Source organism: Tachypleus tridentatus, chromosome 12 (genome assembly GCF_004210375.1).
Source record: "Tachypleus tridentatus isolate NWPU-2018 chromosome 12, ASM421037v1, whole genome shotgun sequence".
NCBI classification, from domain to species: Eukaryota; Metazoa; Arthropoda; class Merostomata; order Xiphosura; family Limulidae; genus Tachypleus; species Tachypleus tridentatus.
Genome location: NC_134836.1, coordinates 114217914 through 114239497, shown reverse-complemented (window position 1 = coordinate 114239497; position 21584 = coordinate 114217914). Strand labels below are relative to the sequence as shown.

The window sequence follows — 21584 nt, the reverse complement described above, 5'->3', positions numbered from 1 at the left end:
AATATGTAGGAACAGTTAGATATTCACCAAATATTAGTTGTATAGTTAATCAATATGTAGGAACAGTTAGATATTCACCAAATATTAGTTGTATAGTTAATGAATATGTAGGAACAGTTAGATATTCACCAAATATTAGTTGTACAGTTAATGAATATGTAGGAACAGTTAGATATTCACCAAATATTAGTTGTATATTTAATCAATATGTAGGAACAGTTAGATACTCACCAAATATTAGTTGTATAGTTAATCAATATGTAGGAACAGTTAGATATTCACCAAATATTAGTTGTATAGTTAATCAATATGTAGGAACAGTTAGATATTCACCAAATATTAGTGGTAAGTCTTATCGAGATAAGACACTGTAAACTCGCCTGCACGAGAGAATGAAATAGGATATTTTAAAGAGAAAGTATTGTACATTTATGATGCGTCAGAGACCTGTTACCTTCGGACCACCTTGCATGCTAAACCAAAGGGAGCATTTCTTGCAAGAGAAAAACGAACAATTTCTTTTTTTTTTAATTTCTTATGAAAGTTAAAATAGTTTTGCAAGAGAACTCGTGCGTCACAAATCCAGGTGTTCGTTTTATGTCCTAAGAGCTGCCTTTAAATGTTATTCTGTAATGTTTATAGCCTGAAGATCAAACGTTCACACGAAAATTTCCACTCGTTTTGAGAAAGCTACCCTTTAGTCATTCACGACTTGTAACACAAAACTGTGCGTTTCTGGAAACAAATCCTAACATGGAAACGACAGGAAGTTGGTTAGTAGCGTTCACTAGTTAGATTCATCGCGTTTCATTTCGCCGAAAAGAAAAAAAAACCAACAAACACCAACCAACTGGTAAGATTTGCCAGTTCGTTGGAGGTAACAAAAATAAAACAAAAACAACACGAAAAACAGAAGGCAAAGTTAAACTCAAATCTACGGTCACTGCAGCGTCTTTCTAAACTGGACAGCAACGAAAAGCTCGAGCCCTGGTCAGCTGTGCATGCTCAGTTGACAGCGTGCTGTGTTAATCTTAGAAAGTCTCCGTCACTCTAGGGATCTCGTGCTCGTGGCGTATATCAGCCATATCCTTAGCACAACTTCGCAGAACGAGGATCAGTAATCCAGTTGAACTCTTCGGTTGAGGATAGATAGATTCACTGACGAACGAACGAGAACATAGCTAGTGTTAATTCACCAACATTGTAAAGGCCCAACAATGTCGTTTCAAAGGCCGTTTCTGATCACCTTGAAGCGGTCTGACACCCAACAACCATGGGGGTTCCGAATTGTCGGTGGAAGAAACCAGAGCCACCCCGTGCTGATATTCAAGGTTTGAAATTTAGATGTTTTTTTTCCATAAATAATAAAAATAAATTTAACTCAAACGAATTGGATTTATTTTTAGTCTAGAAATATGTACTACCACATTATTTTCTTTATATTTGTAATCTAACGCCGATTTCACTAATTACGAGTTTGGTGTTTTTTTGTTTTCTGGTTCTTGTATTGAACCTGTAAACGCATGTACATACTAAACATAAATAATAACTTGATAAACGTATTCGTAAATATTGTGTTGGATTCATACACAGTATCGTTTATCTTTGGTTACGCCACTTAGATGTATTTATTTATTTATAGTTAAGTACAATGTTACACAGTAAGCTGTCTGTGCTCTGCTCACCACGGGTATCAAACCCAGTTTCTAGCGTTGTAAGTCCACTGGGAAGGAGGGGAGAGGTTACGAAGAAAGGAAAGAAAAATAAACACGAGAACATATTTTATATACTTGATTTAATCGTTAGGGTAAAACATGTAAACTATAATTTATACTTAAAACCATAATTGAGGAAAAAATAGGACAATCGCACGCTTCACAAACTGGCGAAACCATGGTCTGGCTCGGCATGGCCAGGTAATCGAGGTACTCGACTCGTAATCTGAGGGTTGCGGGTTCGAATCCCTGTCACACCAAACATGCTCGCCCTTTCAGTCGTGAGGGCGTTATAATATAACTGTCAATCCCTTTATTCGTTGGTAAGGGAGTAACCCAAGTGGTGATGACAAGCTGCCTTCCCTCTAGTCTTACACTACTAAATTAGGGAAAGCTAGCGCAGATAGCCCTCGTGTAGCTCTGCGCGAAATTCAAAACAAACACTTCTGCGTTATTTTTTTCAGTAAAATTCACGTTTTGATAAATAAAACAAATTAACAAATAAACCTTTTACTTCGTTTCTATCTTTAACCTACTGAAGGAACGTCAGGTTTCAAAACCTTTTTGTTTTTTTGCAATCCTTGGTTTTCTAAAACGTTCTGTTATTGGATAAAAAGAACCAAACTTTCACTTTATTACTGTGTTAACCTCGTGATATATTGTGTAACTTTAAAAAAAACCTTTAGTCTGATGCTGTATTTAACTTGGCGGCTTAAAAAACTTACTTTGTAGTTTTCTTGAACCAAATTAAACAATGTGTGGTTTTAAATACCCTTTATTCGGTAGTTATCTTGTACCTTTACTCAGTTACTATCTTTAACTTGATGAAACTTTGTATTGTAAACAAAAATTATTCTCTAGTCATCCATATATATATATTTTTTTTTACTTTTTCTTTAAACCTGACAAAGTCATTCCTGTAATCAGTTGTTAAGAATAAACGGAGAAATTCTGGTAGTCCTCACGTAAAAGGAATCGTTTCCTTGAAACCGTCACTTCGAGAATTACTATCAACTATGGAAAATCCTAAACATTAAGCTCTAACATACTTCTCCAATGAGGCTAAAAAGCCATATTTAATATGGAGTTCTAATAAGGGCGAGACCGCGTTCTGTGGAAGGTATAGTAACATTAACTGATATATTACTTCTATTTTTAGGCTTCGTACAAGATGGAGTTTACCGCATGACCTTCGTGCGATACAACAAACATTTCTGGTGACTCATTTTATATTTTGGTTGCCTCCATTTTTGTGTTTATCTGGTTGACTCTTTCTTAAGATGGCAGTTTTGTCCATTCTGGTGTACAGGGCGCGCTCAGTCACGTTCTAATGGAGTCATAATTTTAACCTTAACTCTCTGATATCTAACATTAATTGAAGCAAATATTCTCGATGACGAGAACACCACTTGAAATAGAAAGGTATCCCTGAACGGCTGGTATGGGTATTAACACTTTTATCAATAAAAGTGTTTATCAGTAAAAGTGTTAATACTAATACCAGCCGTTCTGAGATACATGAAGATATTTATTTCGCACTTTAGTTACTATTAATAATTAATAAAAATTCCTGAATTTCGAACGTTATATAACATATTTGTAAAGCAAAACAATATTTATCTTTGCTTTGTGGATCTCGAGAATCAAGCCCTGAATTTTAGCGTTGTAAGTTCGAAAACTTACTGCAAATATCCCGCTGGCAGAGCGACATGTCTGCAGATTTTCAGCGCTAGAAGTACAGTTTCGATATCCGTGGTGGGAAAAGCACAGACAATCCATCGTGTAGCTTTGCGCTTTACTGCAAACAAACTCACTGAGGAAGTACGTACATACAGTTTGTTTGTTTTGAATTTCTTGCAAAGCTACACGAGGGCTATCTGCGCTAGTCGTCCCTAATTTAGTTGTGTAAGACTAGATGGAAGGCGCCTAGTCATCACCACCCACCGCTAACTCTTAAGCTACTCTTTTACCAACTAATAGTGGGATTGACCGTCACATATAACGCCCCCACGCCTGAAAGGGCGGGCATGTTTGGTGTGATAGGAATTCGAACTCGATCGTACTTATTGTAACATAAAAAATAACATGGCAATATAACTGTGTCACTTGTATGAGGGCAAAATTTAAACACTCAACACAATAAGTATTTATAAATACTTTCATTTGTAACAAATTAAACTGAAAATATCATTTGTTTTAAATTGTAGCGAGTTGAATTAAAAAGGTTAAGATATTAATTAATTTCGCTACGGTTAAACCAAAAGAAACATAATAAAGTATTACGGTTGTATTAACTGTAAAGTGAACTGTTTTGGAAGAAGATATGTGCAATCATAACCCTGAGAAAACATGTGTCATCTCTCAGGATATTTTTCAAGATCGCTAAATATAGTAAAAATAGCACAACTTAAGTAAAATGTAATATTACAGGTGTTTAAACTCACCGGTATTTCTCTACTAGAAAAAGGAAAAAACAACTCAAAGAATAACTATATTTCTCTCCAATATAGTTAGATTTTTAACAGTCCTTCGTCATCGGGTGGATTTGGGATTGCCTGGGGGCTTATAGTGCTAAATATCTGGGTTTGGTACCCGCAACTGACAGAAGACAAATAACCCATTGTGTAGCTTTGCGCTTAACATCAAACAAAAAATAAACACTTCTTCTGCTCATGAGGACGTGGTTTGGTCCTATGGCTTCTGGGCTTCGGAGTTGCATTGAGGGGGATTATTAGGATGTTTTTTTAAGATCGGTACTCTAGCTTCCCTGAGGGGAACTATTAGGGTGTTTTTCGAGAACGGTACCCTAACTTCCCTGAGAGGGACTATTAGGGTGTTTTTCGAGAACGGTACCCTAACTTCCCTGAGAGGGATTATTAGGGTGTTTTTCAATGCTGGTCTATTTTCCTTGAGGGGAATTATTAAGTTGTTTCTCAAGGCCGATAACCTACCTTTCTCTTAATTTCACAAGGCAAGCATCCCTTACATAACGTAAGGCTTTGCCGCCTGAAGTCTGATCACAAGGCAAGCATCCCTAACATAACGTAAGGCTTTGCCGCCTGAAGTCTGATCTAGTAAAAACCGGTTTGAAAATTTAGGTCTAATTAGGATTCCTATAAACACAAACGTTCGCGACTTGTCACTTCTTAAAAACAGGTTCAGCTAGAAAAGATTTTAATGAGTAATATTCTCACAAACGTCAACAGAAAAGGAAGCAGTAAATGCGTCTGAGTTTGGTGTCTGTTTTTCTAAAGAAACTATGTTACTGATAGATGAAGATTAAAAGACAGCTAGAAACTATGACGTCACTTTTCACTGATTTTACATCCAGTTTTGTCATATTATAAACAAAAATAAACTTGCTAGACCTTAATATGAAACGAGGTTTAACCTTTTCAGTTATTATTAGTACAAACAAACACATTAACGATAGAGAGTTAGGATTACACTAACATTATTTCATCTCGTCTATCCATCTAGTTTACTTTCATAGCATTGTTATTACCTCTTGAATCTTGTTTAATGTATCCACGACACCTAGATTATCCGGATAACTTCGTGTTTTTCATGTTGCTGTAATGATATAGCACGAGCGCGGTGAGTCTCTCGACAGTGTGGGACTGTTAACTAAATGAACAAAGAAAAGGGGTGAACATGGAAGTTTCTCATGAAATATCTAATGTGATATTGTCCCATAACCAGTGTATTTTAAGCTGTCGACAGTTGGTTCGTAATGAACACTATGGCATCACATCGTTTGACGTCCATAGGAAACATAGGTTACACGATAGAACTAGAAAGATTCATGAACGCCATGAAGAAATATAAACGAAGTATAGTTCGTTTGATAAGATTGTAAATTTGCTTGTAATGATTGTAAGGTCATTTGTTTTTACAAAGGTTACTACACTCAATTGTTCTGGATACTACAGTATTACAAAGGTAACATGAAAGTAGTCGTTTACCAAACACCACGGGTAATAATATATTGTACGTAAAGTGAAACAGGTAGCATCTGATATTATATAAGTCGCTAAAAGCATTGACTGTAGGAGTAATATGATATCGTGGATACTAGAGGTACTGTATTGTAGGAGTAATGTGAAAGAGGCATCGTGTAATATCAGGGATACTAAAGGTACTGTATTGTAGGAGTACCGTGAAAGAGGCATCGTGTGATGTCGGGGATACTAAAGGTACTGTATTGTAGGAGTACCGTGAAACAGGCATCCTGTGATATCATGGATACTAAAGGTACTGTATTGTAGGAGTAACGTGAAACAGGCATCCTGTGATATCATGGATACTAGAGATACTGTATTGTAGGAGTACCGTGAAACAGGCATCCTGTGATATCATAGATACTAAAGGTACTGTATTGTAGGAGTAACGTGAAAGAGGCATCCTGTGATATCAGGGATACTAAAGGTACTGTATTGTAGGAGTACCGTGAAAGAGGCATCGTGTGATATCGGGGATACTAAAGGTACTGTATTGTAGGAGTACCGTGAAACAGGCATCCTGTGATATCATGGATACTAAAGGTACTGTATTGTAGGAGTAACGTGAAACAGGCATCCTGTGATATCATGGATACTAGAGATACTGTATTGTAGGAGTACCGTGAAAGAGACATCGTGTAATATCAGGGATACTAAAGGTACTGTATTATAGGAGTAACGTGAAAGAGGCATCGTGTAATATCAGGGATACTAAAGGTACTGTATTGTAGGAGTACCGTGAAACAGGCATCATGTGATATCATTGATACTAGAGGTACTGTATTGTAGGAGTAACGTGAAAGAGGCATCATGTGATATCATGGATACTAAAGGTACTGTATTGTAGGAGTACCGTGAAACAGGCATCATGTGATATCGGGGATACTAAAGGTACTGTATTGTAGGAGTACCGTGAAAGAGGCATCCTGTGATATCATGGATACTAGAGGTACTGTATTGTAGGAGTACCGTGAAAGAGGCATCCTGTGATATCAGAGACACTAAAGGTGCTGTATTTAGGAGTAACGTGAAAGAGGCATCATGTGATATCATGGATACTAGAGGTACAGTATTGTAGGAGTACCGTGGGAGAGAGGTGTAATATGTCAGGCGAATCTGGTTTTCACACTTTAGGTATAAAACCACAAGTGTGACATGTAATAATTTATTACAGTTAATTTTTTTTTTTTTTTGTCAATGCATAAGGGTTTTGTTATTTTTTTCCTCAACAGGTGGCTCCAGACAGTATTGCTGAGCACGCGGGACTGCATGAGGGGGATGAAGTGATACAGGTGGGACGTGATAATGTACAACAAATGACTCACGACGAAGTACAGGACATTATCCGGAAATACGGAAACCGGTTGGATATATTCATAATAAGGTATAACCTCTTGTTGTTTGCTATTGTTTCTAAAATATAACCTTTAAGTATTTGTTACCGTTTTTTGGAGTTCTTTTAACTTCGTGCTGTAATTTAAGTTAATAAAAAATATTTTAGAGCGAGATGCATGAACTGTATCCCTCTACAAAGAAATTAGGGGTTCGATTCCTCTCGGTGGACTCAGCAGATAGCCTGATGTGGCTTTGCTATAAGAAAACACACACACACTCTCTACAACGTAATTTTATTACTGACTGTTTAAAGTGTTTAGGTCATATGTCACCGTTGCAGTTGTCATATGTCACCGTTACAGTTGTCAAATAAAATATTTGTAGTACATGACTTAGAGCTTTTGATTTTTCAATCTGTCTTCCCTTAGTGGGACAGTGGTAAGGTTTTTCAATCTGTCTTCCCTTAGTGGTGCAGTGGTAAGGTTTTTCAATCTGTCTTCCCTTAGTGGTACAGTGGTAAGGTTTTTCAATCTGTCTTCCCTCAGTGGTACAGTGGTAAGGTTTGGTTTGGTTTGGTTTGAATTTCGCGAAAAAGAAAGCTACACGAGACTTTCTGCGCTAGCCGTCCCTAATTTAGCAGTGAAAGACCATCACCATCACTACCCACCGCTAACTCTTGTACTACTCTTTTACCGACGAATAGTGAGGATTGATCGTAACATTATAACGCCCCCACGGCTGAAAGAGCGAGTATGTTTGATTGATCGGGGATTCGAACCCGTGACCCTCAGGTTGCGAGTCAAGCGTCCTAACAACCTAGCCATGTCGGTCCCCAGTGGTAAGTTTACGGACTTATAACCCTAGAATCCGAGGCTCGATTTGCCGCTACGGACACAGCAGAAAGCCTAAAAATACATACAAACTTGACAATATTATTTTATTCCAGTAAATATTTAGAAAACATTATCAGAAATTGTTGTTTGTTTTACACTCCAACCGCTTCAGCATTTTACCTCAGTAACACCAAGTTAATCACAAAGTATTGTGTTTAGTGGTAAAACACAAAAACAAATATCGTTCCTAATTAACATCAATATTCTACAGCTTTAACAAAAATCTTTGTCTAGGTTAACCTGAGCTACAGGTAGAGGTGACAAAGCAACTTATTTTGCAGTAAAGAACACAAGCCTGACAGGTTTCCAGTTAAACTAGGTCGGCTTGTAGGTTAGGTAACGGGTGCTAGGGTGTAGCCCGTAGTTCTTTTTAACTTCGAACACTGAAAACATCACGATGCCATTAGAGTTAAGCCTAATATTGAGTATATAATTCTTGGCTTTGTTAACTGTGATATTTCTACGGAGTTTCATTTGTACCGCAATTGGAGACAGTGTTATTCTGAAAAGTTTAAGTAATAACAGTTGGTAATCTCTTAGGATAAACTGCTCGATAATCGTGAGATAGAAATTGGCAGATATCGGCATAAAGCTTCTTACAAGGGCAAGTAGAAACTTGTATTTAACAATAAACTGTAGAATAGTAAACTGTGAAAAATATGTAACGGTATCGATTAGAAATACGTTCAAAAGATATTGAAGAACAAATATTGAGGTTGAATATGGCACTAAAGTAATTATGAAGGAATTTTCAGTACTAATGTGTTTTGGTCGTTGGTTTCTGTGATAAACATCTTTAAATGCAAGAACATTTAGTTTGATTGTTTTTCCTGTAATAATATGAATGTTAGGTCCAAGTATCTACAGAGAAATGTTTATTTAATTCAAAATTGGTCCACATTATATTATTAAACCTAGTCGGTTCACATTACTTTAAATAATGTGTGTATGTTTTCTTATAGCAAAGATACATCGGGCTATCTACGGAGCCCACCGAGGGTAGTCGAACTACTTGATGTTAGCGTTGTAAATCCTTAGACTTACCACCGCTGTACCAGCGGGGAACTACTTTAAATAAACCTGTGTATTTGTATCTATAATTGGTCTACGTTACATCACTTTAATAAAACTGTATATCTGTATCTATAATTGGTCTACGTTACATCACTTTAATAAAACTGTATATCTGTATCTATAATTGGTCTACGTTACATCACTTTAATAAAACTGTGTATCTGACTCTATAAAAGGTCTACTTTACATAACTTCTAAAGTTAACTTATTTTATTTTCATATCAAACATTAATGAAGTCACTTTCGACTATTTGTAACAGACATCCTCTGGAGCCACTAAATAGCGACCTCTCTTAATACTTTTTTTAACTATTTAAATATGTTGAAATTTATTTACTTTGAGATATAAAAATGTAAGAGTCTTTTATTGTAACCAGTTGAAAGTGTTTGTAACTAATTCCCAAAGATAAATTCCTTTATGAGATTTATCAAAATAGAGTTGCACGTAACCATATGAGGGAATGTGACAAGTGAACTTTGCTCCACCAGTATATTTAAGAGTATTCTGTGATGAAAATTAAGTTCATGTACAAATATAGTGCGGGGGGAGACAATTTATTACGATTACTGTATTTCTCAGTTCTTTAGTTCTAAACATTATTGATGCTCCAAATTAATTTTCATCTGATTAATAAACGTTCAGAGAAAAATACAAAGCGCTTTTAGCAGATGGATATAGATTAAAACAAAATAGAATTATAAAAAATAAATGCAACATAAAAATAAATATGTAAAAAGCTGTCTTGTATTTTTAACGTGGTTGATGTAATCGAGGATTTTTCATCTTCTTTTATTTATGTAATTATTACTGTAGAAAAACATGATCAAATCTACTAACAAATATGACCTTTCGTATAATTTTAAACTCGGAAGTGACCTTTGACAAACCTATTTCAAGAACTTAAAAGTTCTTTAACAAACATATTAATTACTTAAAATATTAATGTAAAATATAACATTGTAATCATTTTTATAAATTTACAGTAACGTATTGTTTTTTAACTATATATGTTAAAAATACAAAAATTCCATAAAAAACTATTTCTTTCATTTCAGAGACCTCTTGAAAAACCAGAAAAAAGTAAGTTGTAATTTAACAATTTTTGTTTGGTTTGTTTTGAATTTCGCGCAAAGCTACACAAGGGCTATCTGCACTAACCGCCCGTAATTCAGTAGTGTAAGACTACAGGGAAGGCAGCTAGTCATCACCACCCACCGCCAACTCTTGGGCTACTCTTTTACCAACGAATAGTTGGATTAACTGTCACGTTATGACGCCCTCATGGCTGAAAGGGCAAGCATGTTTGGTGTCACGGGAATTCGAACCCTCAATGAGTCGAGTGCTGTAACCCCCTGGCCATGCTTGGCCCATATATATGGCAAAGCTTGTTATTGTTTTCTTGTTTGCACTGTATTACCTATCAAACCAAAGATGCCAAGAACTGATCTTGTTTTGTAAGGTCGTGTATTACTGATATTAAAGGTATTAACACATTTACTTACGGACATGAACACTCATCTGTCAATTTTATAGGTTCTCCGGGGAAACAAATATAAGTCTACGGATTTACAACGCTAAAATCAGGGGTTCGATTCTCCTCTGTGGATACAGCATATATCCCGATGTTGCTTTTCTCTAAGCTGTAAATGTTTCGTACGTTTGTATTGGCTAACTCTGCTATACAAATAAAGTTGTAGAAATATTTTCTGTATCTAAGTGACTTCTAAGAGATTTTTGATCTGAGAACATTTTTGTTCACGAAAGGTGGTTTCTAATCCGTTAGAAATAATGTAAGGCATAAATTTCAAACAGATTTTTCTTTAATCGGTTCGAGAACAATAATTAACTTTTTTATTTCTAAAATACTAACTGGTGTAACAAAGAAGTTATGTTAGGAAAATTCATCTAATTAGTACGTCTTGGTGGCTAGTGGCGAAATGTGAAGAATAGTACAGTGTAACGTACGTGTTCAATCAGTGAAGTAACACCTACGCGGATCGTGACGTTCCTTTTCCCAATTCGTGATATCAATGGAGAAACTAAGGGTTTGTTTTTTTTGTTTTTTGAATTTCGCGCAAAGCTACTCGAGGGCTATCTGCGCTAGCCGTTACTAATTTAGCAGTGTAAGACTAGAGGGAGGGCAGCTAGTCATCACCACCCACCGCCAACTCTTGGGCTACTCTTTTACCAACGAACAGTGGGATTGACCGTCACATTATAGCGCTCCCATGGCTGAAAGGGCGAACATGTTCTGTGCGACCGGGATTCGAACCCGCGACCCTCGGATTACGACTCGAACGCCTTAACCCACGTGGCCATGCCGGGCCGAAACTAAGAAAATAAAAAGGATGCATTGTTTGTCATCTCTTATTTATTGTACCAGCGTTAAACGAAAGCAACAAGGCCTATAGTAAAATATATATGTAAAAACGGCTCGTTTGGGTAGAGAAAATATTTTACGTAGAGGAGCGAACAAGAAGAAGGTCGAAACGTTGTTCACTCCTATACGTAAAATATTTTCTCAACCCAAACGAGCCGTTTTTACATATATATTTCTCTACAAGTGGGTTTTCTCGACATCACTGATTATTATTTCATCAAGGCATATAGTAAATTGTTTGGTACCTTTCTGGTCTGGTTGTGTTCAGTGATTTACCAAAGTGAACAAAAGAAAGACGGTCAATCCCACTCTTCGTTAGTAAAAGAGTAGCCCAAGAGTTGGCGGTGGGTGGTGATGACTAGCTGCCTTCCCTCTAATCTTATACTGCCAAATTATGTACGATTAGCGTAGATAGCCTTTGAGTAGCTTTGCGCGAAATTCAAAACAAACAAACCTTAATTATTGTTTTACCTTGGTCGATTAATAAATTGTGTAGTGTCTCTTCTTGACCAATGATATAAGTAGTTTACCACAATGAACAGTAAAAATAATACATCCGTGGTGTGTCTTTTCCGTTTATAATGTCAGTTTTGAATAAAGTTTGACTAATGATAAGAAATAATAAGATTTCATTTGTATATTCGTCAACAAGAATAATAATAGGAAAACTTTGTTTGTTTTCAGAGTGATTCATGTACGTTAAAGGCAATTGTTCATGCTCAGTATAATTCACCAATGGATTTATACTCAACGGAAAATGTGGCCGACACGCTGGCTCTTCACGCAGAAGCTCTAACGGACAGTCACTCTGGGTAATATTTTTAAAACAACGAAAGGTTAATCCGTGAATAAATATTACTAAAATATTTTGAACGGTAATGATTATGTCACTAAATCGAGAGAAGTGGCACAAATGTTTATTGTAATTTGAGCTCACACGTGTCAACTTAATGATGCGTTTTATTATGATTATTTTAACTTCTTCACAGAACTTAATTTTAATAGTTAGCACTAGAGAGCGCTACAAACAGTCACCTGATACCGAATCTTCTCAGTCAGTTGCAGTTTGCTCAGTATTAAAAAGTCATCAGTAATTTTGAGCCAGAAACAATAAACAGACGTTTTTTTTTATATATACACAAATACAAATAAGCACACGTGTAACTAAAAGCGCGTGAATTTCAAGCGGATTATTTAATAACTTAGAAATTAGAATTTTTTGTGTAGAATTGATAAAAAATATTATAAATAGATACCAAGTACGTTATATGTTAGAAAGATTTAGATAGTGATAATTATATAATTAGGGAATTACAAAGTGCCGATTGATATATTTATAAAAATAAATGCCTGTAAATCAACGATAACTAAATCTATATATAGCTACGTTAATTCAGAAAGAGAAGTAGTAGAATATACCAAGATTTCTTTGAATAGAGATCAGGCTAGCATTTATTCACTTAGAGCAAATATATCATTGTCATTAGACCGTGCTGATAGTTCATTGAATAATAGTTTAGACGATATGTACCTACCTTACGTACTTTAATATACCGTTACGTTATAGTGGAGTTTCTTGATAAATAGTTTATAGTAAAGATTATGTGATTCGTTTCTCTTGCCCTATGTTTTACAATAAACTCCTGAGAAACCTCCAAAGAATGTTTTACTGTTCGTAAAGTGCATGTAAACAGAGAGCTAGTAGCGCTTTATTTGAATGTTTTGTTTTATATGCTAATGAAGTGGAGTGGCTCCACACGTGCGAGTTCTGGCTCTACGAGCGAAATGCTTAGTTCCGGCATGCTTGATACACGATGAATTTACCACCATTCGACAATGCTGTGGTGCCATGTCAAATTTTATGGCTGAATAAAACTAAAAAAAATATTTCTGAATTAAAATGCTGTACAGTGAGATTGTAGAACTACAGAACGTCGAAAGGATGTTGGATTTCGAATATCGAAATTTTAGATGTTGTCAGTGAAAGTGGAGAAAATCTCGAACAGCAGAAGATTTAGAATAGCAACGAATTTCAAAATTACACTTCGACTGTGAGTACCTCTATCATCCATAAAGTAAAGTCTGTGCCTCAGAAATCAATTTTTCCAGCTTCAAAGCTACTGTGATGAAAGTTGGTATGTTTCTCATCCTGCTAGTGAGGAAAAATAAGAAACAGGTATTTTAAAGTTAAAGAAAGGTCTCGTAAGTTCCATCCAATCCTCAAAATTCAAAATCGTTGGTTGTTTTCAGAAGGAAAAAAATGGCTAAAGAAACTAGAATCATGAAAGTCACATTTGACCACCACCTAACAAATTTTTATTCAAATAGGTGTGACTTCAATGGGCCTTTTAAAACTGGTCTGGAAAATCTCTGTTAATATGTGATGGAAAGTTTATTAAAATGTGTAGCTTACGATTGCCTTCACTATCTTCCGAAAAAGCTTGTTACATGTGTAACCACCGACCTCAGAATGAGTGATAACTCTTCGAGCTTACAATGAAAATATCATTCTTATAGAATTTGATTAACCTCATTATGTGCTAGTGTATAGTATGTGCTTAACCTCAATACATTTCTTAATGGATTATTACTGAGGTATAGTCCTACCATGCCAAGACTTTTATAAACTCTAGTAATGCTTTTCCAAAGTCCAGGAAACTCGTAAACTTTTGAACGAAAAATGGAGTCCTACATGCTGAAAAGTTATGATTTAAAGCAAAATGGTTTATTAATAGTTTAGCAGAAGTAGAAGACCCAGAAGGTGTTTTGTTGTTAATTTTTTAAAACATTGTCAATCGTATTTAATTTGAATTCAGTTAAACCTTTTTTTTTAAATTAAAGTTAAGCGTTACATTTAATTAAAGTGAATCATTTCACTGCCAAACCCACTAAACTTAGTTATGTACGACTTCAAAATGATATTGTTTCCCATCATTGGTGAGATTAATTGTGTTGAAACTTAATTGTGCGTGTCTTTCTCTGTAACAGGCCAGAGTACAAGAAAAGCTATCCAAGCCAAGTGTCACCCTCCGTTATTCAAAGATCAGCTGTTCTTAAGGCTTTGCAGGAGGACGAACTGAAAGGTTGTTTGTTATATGAATTCGTATTTAAATTAAAACTTAAGCAAACAAGGTAGGTAGTTGTTGTAACTAAGATATTTTGACGCAATGTTTAACATGTGTCGACTACTCTCTTAAACGACCTGGACGCAAGCACTGCTACAACTTATTATAAAACATTCTGATGAACCACTTTACGTGTTATAAGAGACTTATAAGTCATTAACGCGGAAAACATTTTACAAGAGACTTGAAACGTGTAACGTGGATAACATTACATGTTACAAGAGACTTGTAAACCAGTAACACGAATAACATTACATTTTATAAGAGTTATAAACCAGTAACGTGGATAACATTACATGTTATTTCGAGTTATAAAAAGCACGAGGTGGCATTATGCAGGGCTTCTTTTATTACAAAAGATAAACGTGACGGCAAAGAGAAATGTGTAATAATATACAAAACGCACTATATCTGCCACTTCCTTTGTCGACGACGCCTTTTGCCGAACACCAGAGCTCATCACGTTCGCTGGTATACGACAGAAGTAATAGTGGTGTAGGCACTATTTATATTATCAGTTGTGTGAAGAACAACTCTTATGGCGCAAACTATATTAAGAACCTATGAGTGAAATCAAAGAATGTTACTTATTAATATGTCAACCACAATGCATCTACTTTATCCATACCGAATTCTGACGAGCCTTTTCCTCGTATACCAGGACTCTTAAGGAAGGCAGCTGGTCAACACAGCCCACCGTCAACTTTTTTCAGGCCGCATAGTGGGATATGACCGTCACTCTTATAACGCGCCCACAGTTTTAGTGTGCGGATCACACTAGAATTATGCTGATTTAATTTGTTTTCCCAACATGCGTGAATTGTTTAATTAATACAGTCACTATAGGATGTGAATAATTTTGTTTATCCTCACCTTACTTATTCCAAAGTAAGTTGAAATGCGTACCACGTCACAGAGATTTAAAAACTACATCTGACTTTCCTCATATTCTATGTTTCATAAATTATCTTTCCGCTTCTAACAACTAGTCACTTTTGGTCTAGTCGTTAGGCAGACTTCCTTCAGCCAAATCACCTTCAAATACCATGGTGGGCTGACACACGTATAAAGGACTATATTATATGCGCTAGTTCCTGCACATTATTTCAGGCTTACTAAATAATTCTGACTAAACACATGTTTAACTTAACTTAGGCCCACAATCCTTTGGTCATGACAATAAACTAGCATTAATATAACAGACGAACACTGCAGTGCTATTTGCTGATTTAAAATTGTAATACCAAAGTGTGACCATCTACATACGGATAAAAGACGCTAAGCCTAAATTTGGACAATTTTCAAAACAGATATTCAAAATAAATATATTTGACGATGAACATGGGAGCAAAAATTGTATTAATATGATAACTATTGAAGAGATGTTTCTCTATGTTAAACAACGAGTCTTTTGCAAAAGAGAATTTAATTTACCGAGTTTTGTTCTGTATACTTTATCTTTTTTTTTTATTATTGTTTCCTCAGGAAGAAACTATATGGATGATCCACCCACTCCAACACAATATAAGTAAGTTACACGTGAAATTTTAATACAACCAGATTAGTGTAGGTTAAAACTATCTTCCGATTATATAGCTTAAGTTTTTGTTTTTAATTATACCCATCTGTAAAACATGTATTAAGTTCAAATGTAGTTTTTGGCTTCACACCTTGGACAATTATTAGACGTGTTTTAAGTAAAGTATCTGTTAATTTAATTTTAAAGGGGGCGCTCAAGTCGTCATTAAGGAAATATAATGAAACGACATCTTTTGCTTGAATACTTGAATGTCAGATACCCTAATAGGCTCTAAACTGTGCTATTTTTTCCCGATGGTGATTAAAGGCCCAGTCAGTTGATGACCGAAAAGCTATGATATAACATTTACCATTAATAACTTCCAATAATCGTAAAAATAAAGGAGCTAAGATTCATGTGAGACGTTCTAAGAAATAAATATTATACATCTGAAACTCGTTATAGAGTTAACACGTACGTATATATTTAACCTTCGCTTTGGTTTTAGAGCAAAGCAACATTAGACATTCTTATGTATTCACCGAGGGGAATCGAATCCTGGATTTTGACTTAATAAATCTGTAAACAGGCTGTCACACCAGGAGGCTGCTTTTCAACAGGGTGATTTTTTTATACTGAAACGTTCAGTGGTCTGCCATGGAAAACACCCCTGCCATAGCCACTAGGATTCGAAAGAAAGAAATCCCTGGGACTATGGATAACGAATCGTCTTGTTATCCATATGGATTGAGATGCATAGACTCTTGATATACAAGTCGCACATCTACTTCACAGATCCCAGCCAACACCATAACATTCTCAGCACACTTGTTAAGAACTGGCATAGCACAATGACAACATTGCTTGTTTCAAAAAATATGTCGTTCGGTCACACCAAAATTAAATAAAACGTCTCTCGCTAATCCACAAGATTGGCAAGACAGATAACAAAGGTGATATACTTTACATCAAGCAAAGTAAATCCAAGTAATATTTTGAGGGGGGGATGCGGTTAGGTATTTCATTCTTCTCAAAGTACCCACAATCATGGAGAATGGCGCGCACGAACCTTGTAGTCGGTGTCTGTTTAGAATACCATTTTCAATTTAGTAAAGACATAATGAATTTCTTTCAAAGTCCCTATTCCCAGCGTTAAGTCTGAAGACTTATGATACTAGAAAATCCGGGTTTCAATGCCAGTGGTGGGCTCAGCACAAATATCTCATTATGTAGCTGTGCGCTTAATTAAAAACAAACGGACATTGTTGAAAAATAAATTCCACCGTCTTAAGCCCATAAGTTTTATTTTGCCAAGAAAAGGACGAATTTCACACGCTTTATCGGCAGTTTTGGCTTAATTTTTTTTTTCTAAATGTAATATCGAGTTCCAAATACACACCAGATGGCGAATCAATTTCCCACACTTTTGAAATCCTATAATCTTTTTTTTTCTCTCTTCCTTAAATTCTTCGTGACATTTTGGCATTTTGCATATATTTTTACTTCACTAATTTAACTACTTATTACACTTCACCAAGCTACCTATTTATTAAGTATTTTAATTATAGGTGCTTTCCTCTCTGGAGTTTACTATATAAAACAGGGATTGGAAATGGAAATACATATATATTGAAATGTAGGTAAATTTGTCAGACTTCTGAGTGTGTTTTAAAACATCCCTTTCTTATAACATTGTATTATACACATACACAAATACACTAAAATTAACTGCGTGTATTACCGGATAGGCCTTGTAACATTTTCAGTAGCTGTTCGGATACTTCAGGCAAGGAATCCGAAACTAAAAGTTGTTCTCTGAAACTAAAACTAGACTAAATTAATGATATAATTTTTTACCTTCACAGAAAACAGCCACCGAGTCCTCCTCCTAAGCCTAAACCACCATTTCGTGATCACACCGCCACAGGAGCACACATTTCTACACCTTTTAACTATAACGTTTATTCGGCACACGTGCCTGAGGGGAGTTCTAATCAATTCACCCGACAAGAGGACAATGAAACAGTACCTTACCAGAAACGACAGCAAGCTTATAAACCATCTCAACCGTGTACTACTTCCACTCAAAGTGATGCTGTTTATCCAGAAAAGAAATCAGATAGTTATCATGAACAAAGAGCTGTCGTCCAGCCAGCTCGAGATCCACAACCCTACCAACAGAAATATACCACTCCTCGTGCTTTTCAACCAACGAATCAACAACCAGCAACAGCGAGTGATCAACCATCGTATAAACACACAACAAGTGCCACTCTAACGTTTCAACAACCTTACACTCCTCAAATCACTCGTGTTAGTCAACCAATCTACCAACAACCGGCTTCTCCCAAATTCACTGCTCCTGTTGCTCAACCAACGTTTCAACAACCAGCAACAGATGGTGATCAACTACCTTATCAACAAAAAACGACTACAAGTATCAATCTAAAATATCAACTGCCTTCAGCTTCTCCTGGAATTACTCGTGTTAAACCCCGACTACTTCCAAAGTTACCATTCAACCAGAGTATGAACAAAAAACTCAAACTCCGATTTCGACATCCGCGCAGGCAAAAGAAACGTTTAAAATGGCTTCTCCTTTATCAGGAATTGAACGTAATCAACTAAGATATCCAGAAGAGGTCCTACAAACCTCACCACCTGCACCGAATTCTCAACAAACTCGACATCAAATCAAACAGTCACCCAGTCCAGCTTTGTCGTGTCAGAAATCCAAGGCTTCAGAAGGAGTTTGGCCTCCCAAGGTAAACTGCTGCTCATGTCAGCCATGTGATGTATCCATATTTAAGTCAAAACATGTATTTAAAGTCTACTGTTCTAAATACGTACGAAAGTATTTAGAGTCATCCAACTGTTGTGTTCCACGAAAAATTAAAAATAAAACATTTTAACGAATCTTATCTTCACGTGAAATCAATTAGACATTTTATACCTTTCTTCATCTGAAACCATATAAAATTTAATCTTTATATACTAACAGGTATGACAGGTAAGCTTTGTTTGTTTTTCTCTTTGTTTTTTGAATTTCACACAAAGCTACTCGAGGGCTATCTGTGCTAGCCGTCCCTAATTTAGCAGTGTAAGACTAGAGGGAAGGCAGCTATTCATCACCACCCACCGCCAACTCTTGGGCTACTCTTTTACCAACGAATAGTGGGATTGACCGTAACATTATAACGTCCCTACGGCTGAAAGGGCGAGCATGTTTGGCGCGACAGGGATGCGAACACGCGACCCTCACATTACGAGTCGCACGCCTTAACACGCTTGGCCATGCCGGGCCCCGATCTGTAAGCACCTTTTTATTAGAAAGCAAAAATGCTATGGCATTATAGATGTAGAAGCCGAATGGATAAATGTTTTTGAGTCAATTTTGTTTTAATTTTTAATTTTCTTTTACATTAGTTGCCATGGTTACATGGTATAGCTCTGAATTCCAGTGCTGGCTAGTTGTGTTGGAATCCATACAATGCCACAAAATATTCTTTACTTACCTTTTTGAAGGTGGCCCTATGTTAAAGAGACCGGCATGGCCAGGTGGTTAAGGCGTTCGACTCGTAATCCGAGGGTGACGAGTTCGAACCTCCATCACACAGAACATGCTCGTCCTTTCAGCTGTGGGAGCGTTACAATGTGACGGTCAATCCCACCATTCGTTGGTAAAAGAGTAGCCCAAGAGTTGGCGGTGGATGGTGATGACTAGCTGCCTTCCCTCTAGCCTTACACTTCTAAATTAGGAATGGCTAGCACAAAATTTAAGAAAAGGAAACAAACAAAACCAATGTTGAAGATCTGAATTTTGGTGAGGACAAGGTTGGCTGGAATACGTGCGATACAACGAAATATTATTGTACTTTAAGCTCTGAATGCTTTATAAGAGTGTCAGTCAGTCCTTAACGTGGAAGATAGAGGATGAAATGAACTGATTAGCAAGCTTCTTCGTTCTGTTTAGTAGCTCAAAATTTAAAAAAAAATTCGGTCAAATACTGAATACAAACTTACGTTATTTCAATATTTAAAACATGACTGTTCCATTTTCCAGAACTCCACTGCCAGAGAACTTCCAAGAACAGGGTTCCTTCCTGGCTGGGTTCATGAAAGTGAGTTAAATTTAGACTGATAATGAAACGTCACATTTAGTAACAGCTGTTGTTGTTTTAATATTGTCCAATAGGAGGTTAATATCGTAATGTCTACTTTTTTTTCATGTTAGTTACTATTGGGAAATATTGAAATTCCTCTTGGCAGAAGCGCTTCAACATGAATTTAATTAAGCCTAAATATCGAATTTTATTTCTGCGCAGTATGTTTTAAAATATAATATAAATTTCCACGTTTATTATTTTAAATACAGTTAACGAGAAAAAGTTTTGGTGTGTTTTTTTTAAACAGAATATTAACAAACAATCAAAATGGATATGTTGTTTTCTTTCTAGGTAGCCAAGGAAAGAAATTGACCTGGCCACCTCTGAAATCTGGAGAATCAGGCGATGGAACTGGAGGTCGTATCACCGCGGCTTCTCCTCCGCGTGGCGGCGCTGTTACTAATTCTTGGCATACTCAACCTTCGACCCCTCCTTCTCGCACCCCTCCGTTTACTGGCGGACCTCCCTTAATGGGTCGTCGTAAAAATGATATGGTGTGGCCACCTCCTCAGCCACAACAGATAATCACTAAGACATCCTCAAATAGGCCTTTAAAGAAAGATCAAAGTTTTGAAGATTACATATTTCAACACGCTAGCGTTACGATCCCTCCGACCTATCGACCACCCCCTGGTGCTCATCATGTGCAACCTACAAACGTGTAGGATAGAGCGGCGTGGTTGTTGTTATATGCTTGACATTTAATTTGTTCTGGTGTTATTGGAATAACACCGAATATCAACACTTTATCAGAGATATTGCGACATTGTTTCTTTATTATATATTCTATTAAACGTTACTTGCTATATATGTTACGATTTATTAAAAAAGTAATAATATTCATGTAAAGAGAGTATTTTTAAGGTATGGAAAAACTAGTCGCATATTTTCAAATGTTTTAGCTTACTGCTTTTTATTGAAAGATATCTGCGCTTCTAACAGATGCTTGGTTAAATATACAACAGTCAAGGTATATGATTTTCAGTTATTTTTTTAGACACTTCTAACCATACTTTTAGCTGTTGGTATTTAAGTTTAAAGGTAAATAAGGTTCAAGTTTCGTCACCGAATAAATTATATCTGTTGAATATCTTTACAATAAAGTTTATAATATTAAAGCGAAAACGTATTTCATTAAACGCATATTTCTCAACACTAATATTCTTACTTTAATGTCAGTCATACTCCAATCAGCTGATATAAAGGTTAAACACATTCTAGATCGTTGGAGGTAAATTAAAATGTTCTGTATCCTAAACTCTGAATGATTTTTTAACTGAATCATTAAAATAACGAAACAAAATCATTAACGTTCCTCAAAGACGTTAAAAGGCTCAGCATGGCCAGGTGGTTAAGGCACTCGACTCGTAATCCG

At 36.1% G+C, this 21584-nt stretch overlaps 1 protein-coding gene across 1 annotated transcript; it reads left to right on the top strand.

Annotated features, from left to right (window-relative positions):
- Positions 1–659: 659 nt before the first annotated feature.
- On the top strand, positions 660–21327 carry LOC143234400 (uncharacterized). The gene is made up of 9 exons (XM_076471751.1): positions 660–1331; positions 6949–7100; positions 10075–10099; positions 12084–12211; positions 14388–14482; positions 16010–16052; positions 17909–18808; positions 20107–20164; positions 20501–21327. Exons 1-7 carry the CDS (start codon positions 1218–1220, stop codon positions 18669–18671), a joined length of 1320 nt encoding a protein of 439 aa, XP_076327866.1. The 5' UTR covers positions 660–1217; the 3' UTR covers positions 18672–18808; positions 20107–20164; positions 20501–21327.
- The last annotated feature ends 257 nt before the right edge of the window (positions 21328–21584 follow it).

Coding starts and splice junctions, on each gene's coding strand:
- LOC143234400 (XM_076471751.1), top strand. CDS start 1,218: ATGTCGTTTCAAAGGCCGTTTCTGATCACCTTGAAGCGGTCTGACACC. Junction 12,212..14,387: donor CTAACGGACAGTCACTCTGG/GTAATATTTTTA, acceptor TCTCTGTAACAG/GCCAGAGTACAAGAAAAGCT. Junction 16,053..17,908: donor CCCACTCCAACACAATATAA/GTAAGTTACACG, acceptor TTACCTTCACAG/AAAACAGCCACCGAGTCCTC.